The 12,098-nt window shown below is 37.6% G+C and overlaps 1 protein-coding gene across 1 annotated transcript; it reads left to right on the top strand.

Annotated features, from left to right (window-relative positions):
• The first annotated feature begins 627 nt into the window (after positions 1–627).
• Positions 628–11,715, top strand: LOC104904706 (tRNase Z TRZ3, mitochondrial). The gene is made up of 12 exons (XM_010693064.4): positions 628–1,132; positions 1,505–1,594; positions 5,619–5,663; positions 5,914–5,968; positions 6,054–6,097; positions 6,179–6,601; positions 6,671–6,939; positions 7,093–7,240; positions 7,340–7,378; positions 7,834–8,234; positions 8,326–8,962; positions 11,145–11,715. Exons 1-12 carry the CDS (start codon positions 761–763, stop codon positions 11,463–11,465), a joined length of 2,844 nt encoding a protein of 947 aa, XP_010691366.2. The 5' UTR covers positions 628–760; the 3' UTR covers positions 11,466–11,715.
• Positions 11,716–12,098: the final 383 nt, after the last annotated feature.

Below are 12,098 nucleotides of genomic sequence, written 5' to 3'. Positions count from 1 at the left end.
TGTATAACGTAAATTATGCAATTTTATAATTTTAGTTGACTTGTGAGTGATTGTTATAAATTAGATTTTTGGTATTTTTGTTTGAAGCCCCCTTTGATTTGTAAGTGAATTTGTAACTTAGAATGAAAAGGGGGGCAAAATAGGCATTTCAAAAGAGGACACCATTGCTCCCCCCTTCCCTTATATAATAGAGATTAATACATACACACGTCCGTATGATGAAAACCATACGCACGATGAACATCAAGTACTATATTATGAACATAAAGACCAATATCAATGAACATGTATTAATATAGATGTATATATGTTTATTTGACTTGTTATACATGTACATTTAGGTTTTTTTTAAGTTAAGATGAAGTCTTTTGCAAGGAAGAGGGGAAATTGGGGATCCCTCCTTGCAAGGGGTGAGACTCAATCCCTTAACCTCCGGGATCGGAGGTGATGCCAATACCACTAGACTATCACCTGCTGCTCCTACATATATACATTTAGCTTGTTAGCCATGTACATGTGTGCACCATACTCTATATACAAGCATATGCATCATGTAGGCGTTGTCCTTTTATACAAAAGAAACACATAAAGTTTACAAACAAATACCCCAAAATCCAAATGTATAAATCATTGGCGACCTAACCAATTAGTACAATGGAGAACACCTCCCTTCAAAAGAAGACCAGAATCTTTGGGGTTTAAGCTTTCAACTCCTAAATCTTAAACCCCTCGAAACTTTCAAATAAAATAGCACAAAACAATGTCCCAAATGACAAACCTCAGTATCCGACTCCTAATTAATCATTCTCCTCCAATTTTCTCACCTCTTTTCTTCAAACCCAGAAATTTTCAACCTTTTAAGCGTTTCTCTCTCTTCACAGTCTCCTCATCTCTACCTAATAAGCAAATAAAGTTTTCCCCATCTTCTGCAAAACCCCTCAAATACAGAAATAGGGGTAAAAGTTCTTTATCAGAGAAGAATAAATCTGAAGAAGGTGCAAAAATGGTGGAAACTGACTCTACTGGGTTTAATAAGAGAAGAGCTGAGGGAAAAGATAAGGAAATTAAGCCTAAAAATCTTCAACTTAAAGCTAGAAAACTTAATCCTGTTAATACTATTTGTTATGTTCAGGTATGCAATAATATGGGTTGTTGTACTTTCTGGGTTTTTATTATTTGTTATTGGAATATACTATTTTTCATCATATGGGTGTTTTGGAATTTTTGAGATTTTGTGTTTTTAGTTGTAAAAATTGAATCTTGGTATAGGGTTTTGTGAAGAGTTTTTGATTTTTATATAATTGGCTGATGGATGAAAGATTAGTTGGTTCATTGGTTGTGAATGCACATTTGGGTGAAAGAAGGTTTTTGTGTTATTAATTTTGGAAAAATTTATGTGCATGATGAAATGTTACATTTACTATGTTATTTTAAAGTTTGTTTTGAATGTGTAATGTCAATGGTTTAAGAGATTTTTTAAATGCTGGGTTTTGTTGAATTACAGATTTTGGGAACTGGAATGGATACTCAAGATACATCTCCTTCTGTTTTGCTTTTCTTTGACAAGCAAAGGTTCATATTTAATGCTGGAGAGGTAATGTATAACAAGTGTATGTAAGATATGTACTTTTATATTTATTAGGTGCATATGATTCTTTTGAAGTGTTGTGCACTGTCCACAGTAAGGCCATTGCACTCACCTTTTCTTGTCCTACAAATCACTGGTCTTTCGATTTAATTCAAATAGATCAATCTGCATTCTTTTGTGATGAGAGTGGTAAAATAGCTTGATGATACATAGCAAGGTTTTTTTTTTTTTTTTTCAATCTTTATTATGTTCATTGGATGCATCCATATCTTGTCTTCATTATTCATACATTATCAATGTCATGCTAGTGATATTAATCGTCAAAATATGTTTGGATACTTCAACATGCCAATTCTTCTTATGGATCAAAATTTTCCTTAAAAGATTTGAATGGTTCAATTTGTAGTTTGATATGTTAATTACATATGAGATGCAATTATATTAGTATCTATGAGCCGCCGAAGAGCTTTGGTTCTGGTGGCATTTGCTCCCATCTTCCGGGAAAAGGTTCGATACGAAACGGGGAAGCAGGATGTCGAGGGGAGGGGGGGGGGGAGCTTAACTGGTTGGGCCTTTACCTAGGATAGGTAGCCTGCCAGGCCCACATGAACTATGCAGATCATTGTTTGTTAGGATACGGGATCACAATTGTATTTTGAAGTTCAAACATTTGTGACAAAATAACGTGAACCATCCCAATGTTGACCGTTCTTCTCTGAATAATCTTAATTTTTGATTCAATATAAATTATCCAAGTTTTAGGAGATCTGTTTAAAATAATTACAAAAGTTTTTTTTTCCATAAAGGACTAGAATGCACAAAATGCAATGCAAATGCTCCAATCCTACATGGAAGGCACCCTAATATGCAACTAAATGATATCAGAATACACACTTAAAGTTATGTTTGTAAGTTTTAGACATGACATTCTTGGTCAATCCTGCCTCAAAGAAATTATGCTGAAATAGTTTTCTATTGTTTTGGGCTTTTGGCAGAGAATATTCCAGAGCCTATAGGTATTTAAAAGGAAAAGTGCGTCTATTGTGATTGGTTGTCTTGCCTTCCCACAGGTTGAACCGTTGATAATTTCATTCCGCTTGTAAGCCGGAAAAAGGCAAGGTACTTCCTCGTAGATTTAATAATCCTAAGATACAATTATATGTCTCTATATTTTCAAGCAAACATAGATTGGTAGTAGGCCATGGCCCCAAAATTCAAACAGAGGCAAAATCCTCTACAAACTCTGATTGGAGTAGCCAATAGTATTGCCTTCTAATATCTAATTCAAAGATTATCTTATAAATTGTAAAACCTTCAACCAACTCAGTTACTGTCAGTGAGGCGGTGAGTACAAACTCACTTCCAATTTAAGCCCAAATTTAGAGGAACACAGAGGTAGGTGACAGCCAGCGTAAAATTTAGTCACGTTTAGGAGCATAAGTTAATATAATTTGGCAAGAAGAATGGATAGGTGGAGTGATAAGTATGCAAGAATTGCTCACGCAGGTGAGAGTGTGATGACAAATCAGCAAGGGATTCTAGTTTAGGGTTCTAGGCTCTATGGAAGAGATATAGGGAATGACATTGGGATTAAATTGCATATATGATCTTGGCATGCATGTTACATTTTATCTCTTGAAGATAAGTACTGTAACTATTTACAACTTCAAGAAACCAAGTGAATACGAGAAATATTTGGAAATATCAAGCCTTGGGGTATACGTTGTGGTATCCATACTAAGATAAGAGTAGATATAGAGTTATTAATTTCTATGATAGGCTACTGAATGATATAGCTTAGATATATAGGAAGGGCAAATTGGTTATGAGAGAAAAGATATATGAGAGATGATCTTGAAAATTGTTAGTGCTTATTGCACCATTGCGGCATGCGCTTCAGGTTGGCGTAGATAAATCTCTTAAACATTAATTTTGGGAGGATTTATGAGGTATTTCTCATACAAGTAAGTTATCGAACAGGGGAGATCTAGATGGTATGTAGGGTTAAGTTGCAATGGTTTTTAAAGTGTTCACGGAGGTTTTGAATATGGAAGGAGTGATGAAGGGGAGAGAGTTTTGGATTTTGCACAATCATATGACTTGATCCTAGCTACACATGGTTTAAGAACACGCGTCTATATTTGAAGTAGAGTGAATGAAACACAAATAGACTTCCTCTTATCAAGGAGTATGGAGAGGATTGGTTGTCAAAAATGTATGGTTATCTAAATTTTTACAGTTATCTCTAGAAAGATGTTCACATAAAGGCAAAATTTAGAAGGAATATATATATGTCTAGGCGAGCTAGTAATTAAATTGTGGCGTTTACTGGCGTTTAGTAGCCAAGAAGGTCTTTGGAGAATCAAATTGAAAATCAAGGGTGCTCTGGGACACAACATAGTGGAATGATGAAATGCAAACAATGGTAAAGAATTAAAGAGAATTATATTTAGTTGTTTTATAAAATAAAAGGTATATTAGGAGGTATACATAACTAGACTCGAAGGATGGTGAAAAAAGCTCTATAAGATAGCTAAAAGAATGCTAAAGGGTCTCCTTGTGGTGAAGTGTGTAAATGATAAAAATCTAAGAATCTTGGTGCACGATAGAGATTAAGCATCTGATTGAGGGGATACTTTGATGAGTTGTTTAATGAAAGTCGCATGTTTATGTTCTTCTTAAAGGCTAAACAAAGATTTGTTCATCATCTAAAGTTCAAAACATTCCTATGCCTTTCTTGTTTCTTCCTTTACTATTTTTCTTTTCATTTCATTTTTTTCTCTTCTCCTTAGAATTAGGTTTTTCTCTCCCTCCCCTAATTTTAGCTTCTCTCCCACATAAGGCAGTTATACCTTAATAATTTAGCACTAATCCCTTACAATCCTGGTTCTGCCATTGTTTTCAAAAAGTTGGTTCCTGGATTTGTTTAGAGTGGCAAATGAGGTTCATATTATAACATGTGAGTCAAAAGAACCAATTAGAAGATATGAAAGATCAGAAGGGTTGTTCACATCAATGCAGTTTCCGTAGTTCTTGACTGAGCTGTTGCCTTGTATACAATGTATTTAGTTTTCTTCTTCCAGTAGGTAGCAGCATGCTTTCTCTTATTGACAAAGTGCAGAGAACATGGCTCTTTAAGGCAAACAGAAATCCAAACGTGTAGCGATTTCTTGTGATATTCTATTGTATCAACGCCCTTTGAGGTTCCAATGGGATCAGCTTACCTTTGGATTTGTACAGAATGTAGGAAATGAAGGGTTATGTTGTTGCTAGTTTTCTGAGTGAAGCTTACTGGCTGATTGCATCAAGTGTCTTGTAGAATTTCTTAGAGCTTTAGTACTTGCAACTTATGGATGGGATTTCAAGCTTTTACTGAAAGGCTAGTTTTATGATTTTGTGAGTTGTGACCCAATTCAAATGATAGGAGTTGCTGGCTTAGGTTGCCACTCTGCTATGCGCTATTCGTGGTTGTACCATAGAATTTTGTTTATTTGAAGATAGGCCGTAAGTTGTGGAGCATAATGTTTCCATGGTTGTTATTAGCATAATGATTTCCTGAAATGGAGATTGCTGTAATTGTCATGTGAAAGAATGTTGTAAAAAATCACGGGTCTTGCTTGATGCTTGCTACTGAGTGTTTAAAAGCAGAAACAGCTTGCCTTTTCTTCTCTTTTCCCCTTTTTAATATTATTGTTGGGGGAGGGGGGCGAGGAGGATATGTGGAGGTACAGTCCAGGTCTTGGCTATCATCTCGACAAAAACTAGTCTTTCAATTTACATTATGTTCTAAATCATTGGGGGTTTACACTCTGGTTTGGCTGCATTATGTCTGACAACATGAAAATTATATGCCCCCTCCATTTATTCTAAGCATGCTGATTGAAGATTAATTAAGAATCCCCCTTGCTCTAAGAAGTTATTTGGCTACCGTACTTTAGTGTCTTCGTCTTAATATGCAAGCAAGGTCAGTTACCTACTTCTAAAGTGGGATGAATGAATTAGATTTTATTGATTTAATGCATTGTCTCAGGGTTTGCAGCGCTATTGCACAGAGCACAAGATTAAGTTGTCAAAGGTACAAACATCTACCAACTCATGTCTATTCATTGGCTCACTATGAGCACAGAAGCTCATGGTCAGTATTTTGTTACTGATTTTTCAAACAAGCTATCACCTTTTCCATAGTAGTAAAAATATCAACTCCTAAATAAGTGCTTGATTCTTAAAAGTGACAGTTGTTTCAGAAAGTAGGATGCCCGTACATTGATACTCCCTATGCTAATATTGTAAAAGACCTTTGCTCTAACCGGTGCATATTTTCCCAGATAGATCACATATTTCTTTCTCGGGTCTGCTCAGAAACTGCCGGGGGGCTTCCAGGTTTCCATTTTTCCTCCTAAGTTCGAGAATGTTTTATGGAGTATAATTGAGGGACTCATAATATAAGATTTTGTATTGCGTGCAGGTCTGTTGTTGACTTTGGCTGGAATTGGAGAAGAAGGACTGTGTGTAAGTATCATCTTCTGCGTGTAGTTTTTTCTGTAAAGACAGTTTGCAAATCTTATCGTTACCTTTGTTATTGACGTGAAGGTCAACATGTGGGGTCCCTCTGATCTCAAGTATTTGGTTGCGGCAATGAAGGCTTTCATTCCAAATGCTGCCATGGTCCACACTCGTAGCTTTGGGCCCTCGCAGCACCCAGATGAAATAGCTACTTTTGATTTGACAAAATTTTCAGAACCCATTGACCTAATCAACGATGAAGTTGTTAAAATATCAGCCATTCTCTTGCGACCAAATGAAAATACTGAGCCAACATCTTGTGGTGCTAATAGAGAATCAGCAACACTTGCAAAATTTGGAGATCTTTCTGTTATCTATGTCTGCGAGTTACCTGAAATTCAGGGGAAGTTTGATCCTGAAAAAGCCAAGGCTCTTGGACTGAGAGCTGGCCCTAAGTATCGAGAACTGCAGAATGGAAAATCAGTGCAATCAGATCATCTTAAAATTATGGTATATTTTAATAACATGGTATTTCCCTTTACATGCTTTATGTATATCTCTTGACATATTCTTTCTCAGGTACATCCTAGTGACGTGATGGATCCTCCTATTCCTGGACCTATAGTACTTCTGGTTGATTGTCCAACAGCATCTCATTTACAAAACCTATTGTCTGTGGATTCTCTCAATATATACTACAAGGATATCTCTGGCAATCCGTCAGAAAAGAACAGGGTAGTGAATTGCGTAATACATTTAAGTCCATCATCTGTTACAAGTAGTCCCACTTACCAAATATGGATGAAGAGATTTGGTGATACCCAGCACATCATGGCTGGACATGAATTGTGAGTTGATTTTATCTCTTCATTTTCCCTTCAAATTCCTCTTTGGGCCTGTCTCTATATGCTCTACAGCCTATTGTACTCCAAGGTTTTGCTGACTAAGCTGATTGGAAGGAAGATTCCAAGTAGATAATATTATCACTTGCATTTTTTCAGGAAAAATATAGAAATTCCAGTTCTAAAATCAAGTGCTAGGATTGCTGCAAGACTGAATTATCTTTGTCCTCGGTTCTTCCCTGCTCCTGGGTTTTGGTCTCTTGGTAGCATAGACAATGTAGCATCAAGCTCAAATTCTTCATCTGAGGTTTATGTTGCCTTATCTATGACTATGAACTCTTAAAACTCTTTATCTCAACATGATAGAGAAGTAATGACTCATTGATTTTTTTTTAATTTGTCACAGGGGCCTCAAGCCACCATCTCCGCTGAGAATCTTCTGAAGGTATGGTCTTGAATATTGACAACTCAGTGGGTAATCAAGCTTGTGTATGACTTCTAGTTTTGATGTTTTCCCTTGTCCTTTAGATTCTTACTGATATCACCACTTGATGTTCAGCCACCAAGGCAGTTGTGTGTTGATTAATAAATGCCTAATAGTAATATAATTAATCAAACATGGAAGCTTGAACTTTTGCTAATGAAATTGAGGTCGAGATTAGATATAATTCAAAACTTAATCTGATTTTGAGTGATGTGTACCCTTTCTCTTGATTTGCTTCTTTATGTTTCCCTCCTTTCCTGGCACAAACTTGACTTAACCTCATATATATCACGTGTTTGGTGTTGGGGCTTGACCTGAAGGGAGCTCTTGTGTCATGGTTTTCATATTGCGCATACTGCTCTTGTGTAATGGTATTTCTTGCCGTTCTAATAATATTTTTATGCATCATGGTACAGTTCAATTTGCGCCCATATGCAAACCTCGGTTTGGACAGATCTTGTATCCCAGCTTCTACTGGTCCTGCTCAAATTATAGATGAGTTACGTGCTGAAATTCCAGAAGTTGATGATGCTGTGCAGCAAGTTAGGCAGTTGTTGGATTGTCCTATGGAAGTTGATGGAGAAATGTCTTTACAGAATAACAAATCTGTTATGGAAGAGCCATGGTTTGATGACCTTGGTCCACCTAGGTGTTTGCATAATATAACTCGAGAAGATCTAGAAATTGTCCTCTTGGGTACTGGATCATCCCAGCCCTCTAAGTATCGCAACGTGACCTCTATCTACATCAATCTTTTCTCGAAAGGAGGCTTGCTTTTTGATTGTGGTGAAGGCACATTGGGTCAGCTGAAGAGAAGGTGTGACCTACTTTCATTCCTCATCTTTGCTGAAATTTAGAACATTTTGATTTTCTTGTCTGACACATTCCCTCCTTCCCCTCTGGAGCAGATTTGGTATAGAAGGTGCTGATAATGCTGTGAGAAGTTTGAGGTGTATATGGATTTCTCATATTCACGCTGACCATCATACAGGTCTAGCCAGAATTCTTGCTCTACGTCGTGATTTATTGAAAGGGACTCCTCATGAACCTTTGTTAGTAGTGGGTCCGGGGCAACTCATGCGGTTTCTGAATGCATACCAAAGACTTGAGGAGCTAGATATGCAGTATTTAGATTGCAGGCATACGACTCAAGCCTCTTGGGATTCTTTTGAAGGCTCTCTTGACTCTAATATGGAGTCATCATCTCTTACCAGTTCGGGAAGTAATGTTGATACTACACTCTTTGCTAAGGGAAGTCCTATGCAGAGCTACTGGAAAAGACCCAGTAGCCCAGCTGGAAACGCTGCTTCTTTGGAAAGACTAATCCTCTTGAAGAAAGTTCTGCAAGATGCTGGGTTAGATACTTTGATTAGTTTTCCTGTTGTGCACTGCCCACAAGCTTTTGGCATAGCCGTAAAGGCAGGTGATAGAATCAACAGTGAGGGTGAAGCAATACCGGGGTGGAAGATAGTGTACTCTGGGGACACAAGGCCTTGTCAAGAGTTGATAGAAGCATCTCGCGGCGCTACTGTGCTAATACATGAGGTAAATTATCAACTGCAGTTCTTCTGTCATTTTGACTTGGATCTTGTTTATCTGCTTCATGACCTGTTTTCATTCAATCCATTACAGCCACAAGGCAAAGCATCGTGAATTGTATGACTTACATGGTTCCTATATTGGAATGGACAGTATTTTGAGTTTTATACCTCATTTACAGACACCTTGTTGATCCAATTACTAGAGTAACGACGTTATTTCAGAATATTAAATAAAATTTTAATTGTATCAGTTCACAAGAATACTAGTAATAATACCTGTTGGGGTTAGAATATGGACTAGGTCCAACAAGGGATTGAGCTATATGTTCACTCCTCATTCTCCAAGTTCACCCAAGAGGAAGCACACACTAGTGGGCTCATCAGAACCCAGCCCCATAAAAAGGCAAATCCATAGGAGATGACCTAATCCCATGCTTGGTTGTTCCTCCTTGCTGTATATACCTCCATGCCATGCGCATGCAAGGTACATTCAGAAATTGCAAGCTTAAATACTCACAAAAGAGCCACCAACACACATTTGCTTGAAATCATCAACTGACTTAAGCATTAGAGTGGGTTCCGCCGGAAATTCCTGCTAGGCTAGTTTTTTCATTCGTTCTTGCTGGTCATTGCCCATCAAAGGAGATTCAATACATTAGTATCCAGCTCACTAGCACTTCATCATCATCATCCCCCCATTCTCTCAACAGTTTTAGACAGAATCAATACTTAATATCTGAAGTGGGATTCTTCTAGTAATAGACCGTTTATTCCACTTTGCTCTCTAATTCCATGAAGTAGTAGGAGTAGAGACAATCATAAATAATTGTGAATTATCATTGAGCTTGGTGTTGACTAGTTTGGCATTTGAAATCCGTGTGGTGGCTATATTTGCTAGAAGTTGGTTGAGAAAAGGTAGCCGAATGCTGGAAAGATGGTTGAAAGTTGAAAAACTGCTAGGTTGGAGCTGCAATTGTAATTGATATTTAAAGGACATGATAGTCTTTTTTGGATGATAAAAATATTGGAAAAAATTGACCGCTTGGTACAATATTAGGGAAGGGGACAAAATTAGGAAAAAAAAAGAAAAGAGAGCTAATTCCTCCTATAAGTTGGTTAGAGAGGGGAAAAGATTTCGGTTGGTCTTCGAATGTTTGGCACACAAACTTGTAAAGTCCCCCCCCCCCCCAACCATTTTCTCTCTTCCTCACACCAATGGCCCCTTATCTTCTTTCTATCACCACAGTCATCCAAGTCTTGGGCGCCTCTCCTGCTTTGCCAGTTGCGACTACTTTAAGCCACTGTTGCCTAGGTATCTGTCAAGCTCACCACTGCCTTCAAGCCCAGGTCACATCCTGTATGCAACCAACAATCGCATAATGCTGTCGTCTCCACCACTCTCAAGCACTACCGCTGCACCTTCCTAGAATCAACCACCATTCGAGTCATGTAAGTTGTAGGTATAAGCGGAATTTGATATCTGGCACTCGGACTAGGGCATCAAGGAATAATACCACCACCACATATTTTTCTGCCTGAAAAATCATTTGACCACCTTTTTTTTTTTAACCACCCTCCCCCAACCCCCTCTTAGTGATGGTTGTTTTGGAGGATAGGAATTTGATAATTTGTTTTTGTTTTGGGAATGGAATTCGGATGTTTGGGGTGTGTGTTGTATCTTGTATGGTAATTCGGTTCATCGGAGGGGGCAGACCAGGATTGTGGGGAACCAGAAAATGAGAAACGGGTAAAGAGATTTGGGGGGGAGGGGGGAAGAGGGGAGAACTGAACACTATAAGATGGAAACAAGGGAATTCTTTGTCTTTCCTTTTCTAAAAACATGTTACCCGTATACTACTCGACCCTAAAAACATGCTAGTTGGCTAAAAATTTATACCAAGTCGGTGGATATAAGCTAATTAAAAGTTCTAGCTAGCTACTCATTTAAGGTGATTGAAATATTTTTCAAACAAATTTGATATGTGTGATAGTACAAGCCACGAGGAGAAGAATGATAGCTGAATCACTTCGAAAAAATAATAATAACTGATAAAAGGAAGAATGACCACTTAGGCACTTGTATCTAATATGTTCTGAAATTTGAGAGATTTTAGTGTTAAATGTCGAATAAAAAACAAAGGGAGGCGTATGAAAAATCAAGAAATTTACAAGTATGATTTTTGCAGGCAACCTTCGAGGATGCCATGGTGGATGAGGCTGTGGCTAGAAACCATAGCACAACAAAAGAAGCCATAGAAGTGGGTGAAGCAGCTGGTGTATATCGCATAGTTCTTACGCACTTCAGCCAACGATACCCAAAGATTCCCGTGTTTGAAGATGTACACATGCATAATACATGTATAGGGTTCGACATGATGAGCATTAACATGGCAGATTTGTCTGTTCTTCCTAAAGTTCTTCCTCACCTCAAACTACTCTTCAGAAGTGAAATCGGTATTGATGAATCAGATGATCTTCTTCCTGAGGCAGTAAGTGCAGCTTCTTAGTCGTATTCTTTTTTCTGACAATTTTCTTGCTGACTGATTGGAGGGATATCTTGGGGAAGAGAACATAAACCTTTTTTAGTTTGCTAATTTTACAATGTCTGTTAGCTTGTAAATTTTTCCATTAACTGTACAGTTTATATTCGTTGTCAAGACTAGTATATGCAGATATGCTGTCATTTCTCTGCTGGATTTTATATTCCTCCTTCATTGATAGGCAGTGAAATTATAAAATCAAATACAAATTGATTGATATACTGCATCATGTATTTTCCAATCTTCTTTTGGTTTCAGTTTTGTTGAAAATAGTATATCTTTTCGGACAGTGCGGACTTCTGTCAGGAAATTTCAATACAATGGATGAAAAAACCCTCAGCCTCCCGTATTAAGGGGGGCCCTTATTGAGATATGAAAGGTTTTAGTGTGTCATTTCATAGTACCTACTCTATCTGTTGGCCTGATTGAGTAGTCGGAAAATATCCCTTTGCTATGCATAGTAATGCAAGAGAGAGAGGGGTGGGAGACCTCGGAGTGGGACTCATGAGAGTCGAATGACTAATATGTTTAACTTATTTAGATTTTTTCTTCACTATTAGTCCATTACAGTGTACATATTTGAAAATGGAAACAACGCAC

This window comes from Beta vulgaris, chromosome 9 (genome assembly GCF_026745355.1).
Source record: "Beta vulgaris subsp. vulgaris cultivar EL10 chromosome 9, EL10.2, whole genome shotgun sequence".
NCBI classification, from domain to species: domain Eukaryota; kingdom Viridiplantae; phylum Streptophyta; class Magnoliopsida; order Caryophyllales; family Amaranthaceae; genus Beta; species Beta vulgaris.
This window is presented reverse-complemented; position numbering and strand designations above follow the sequence as displayed.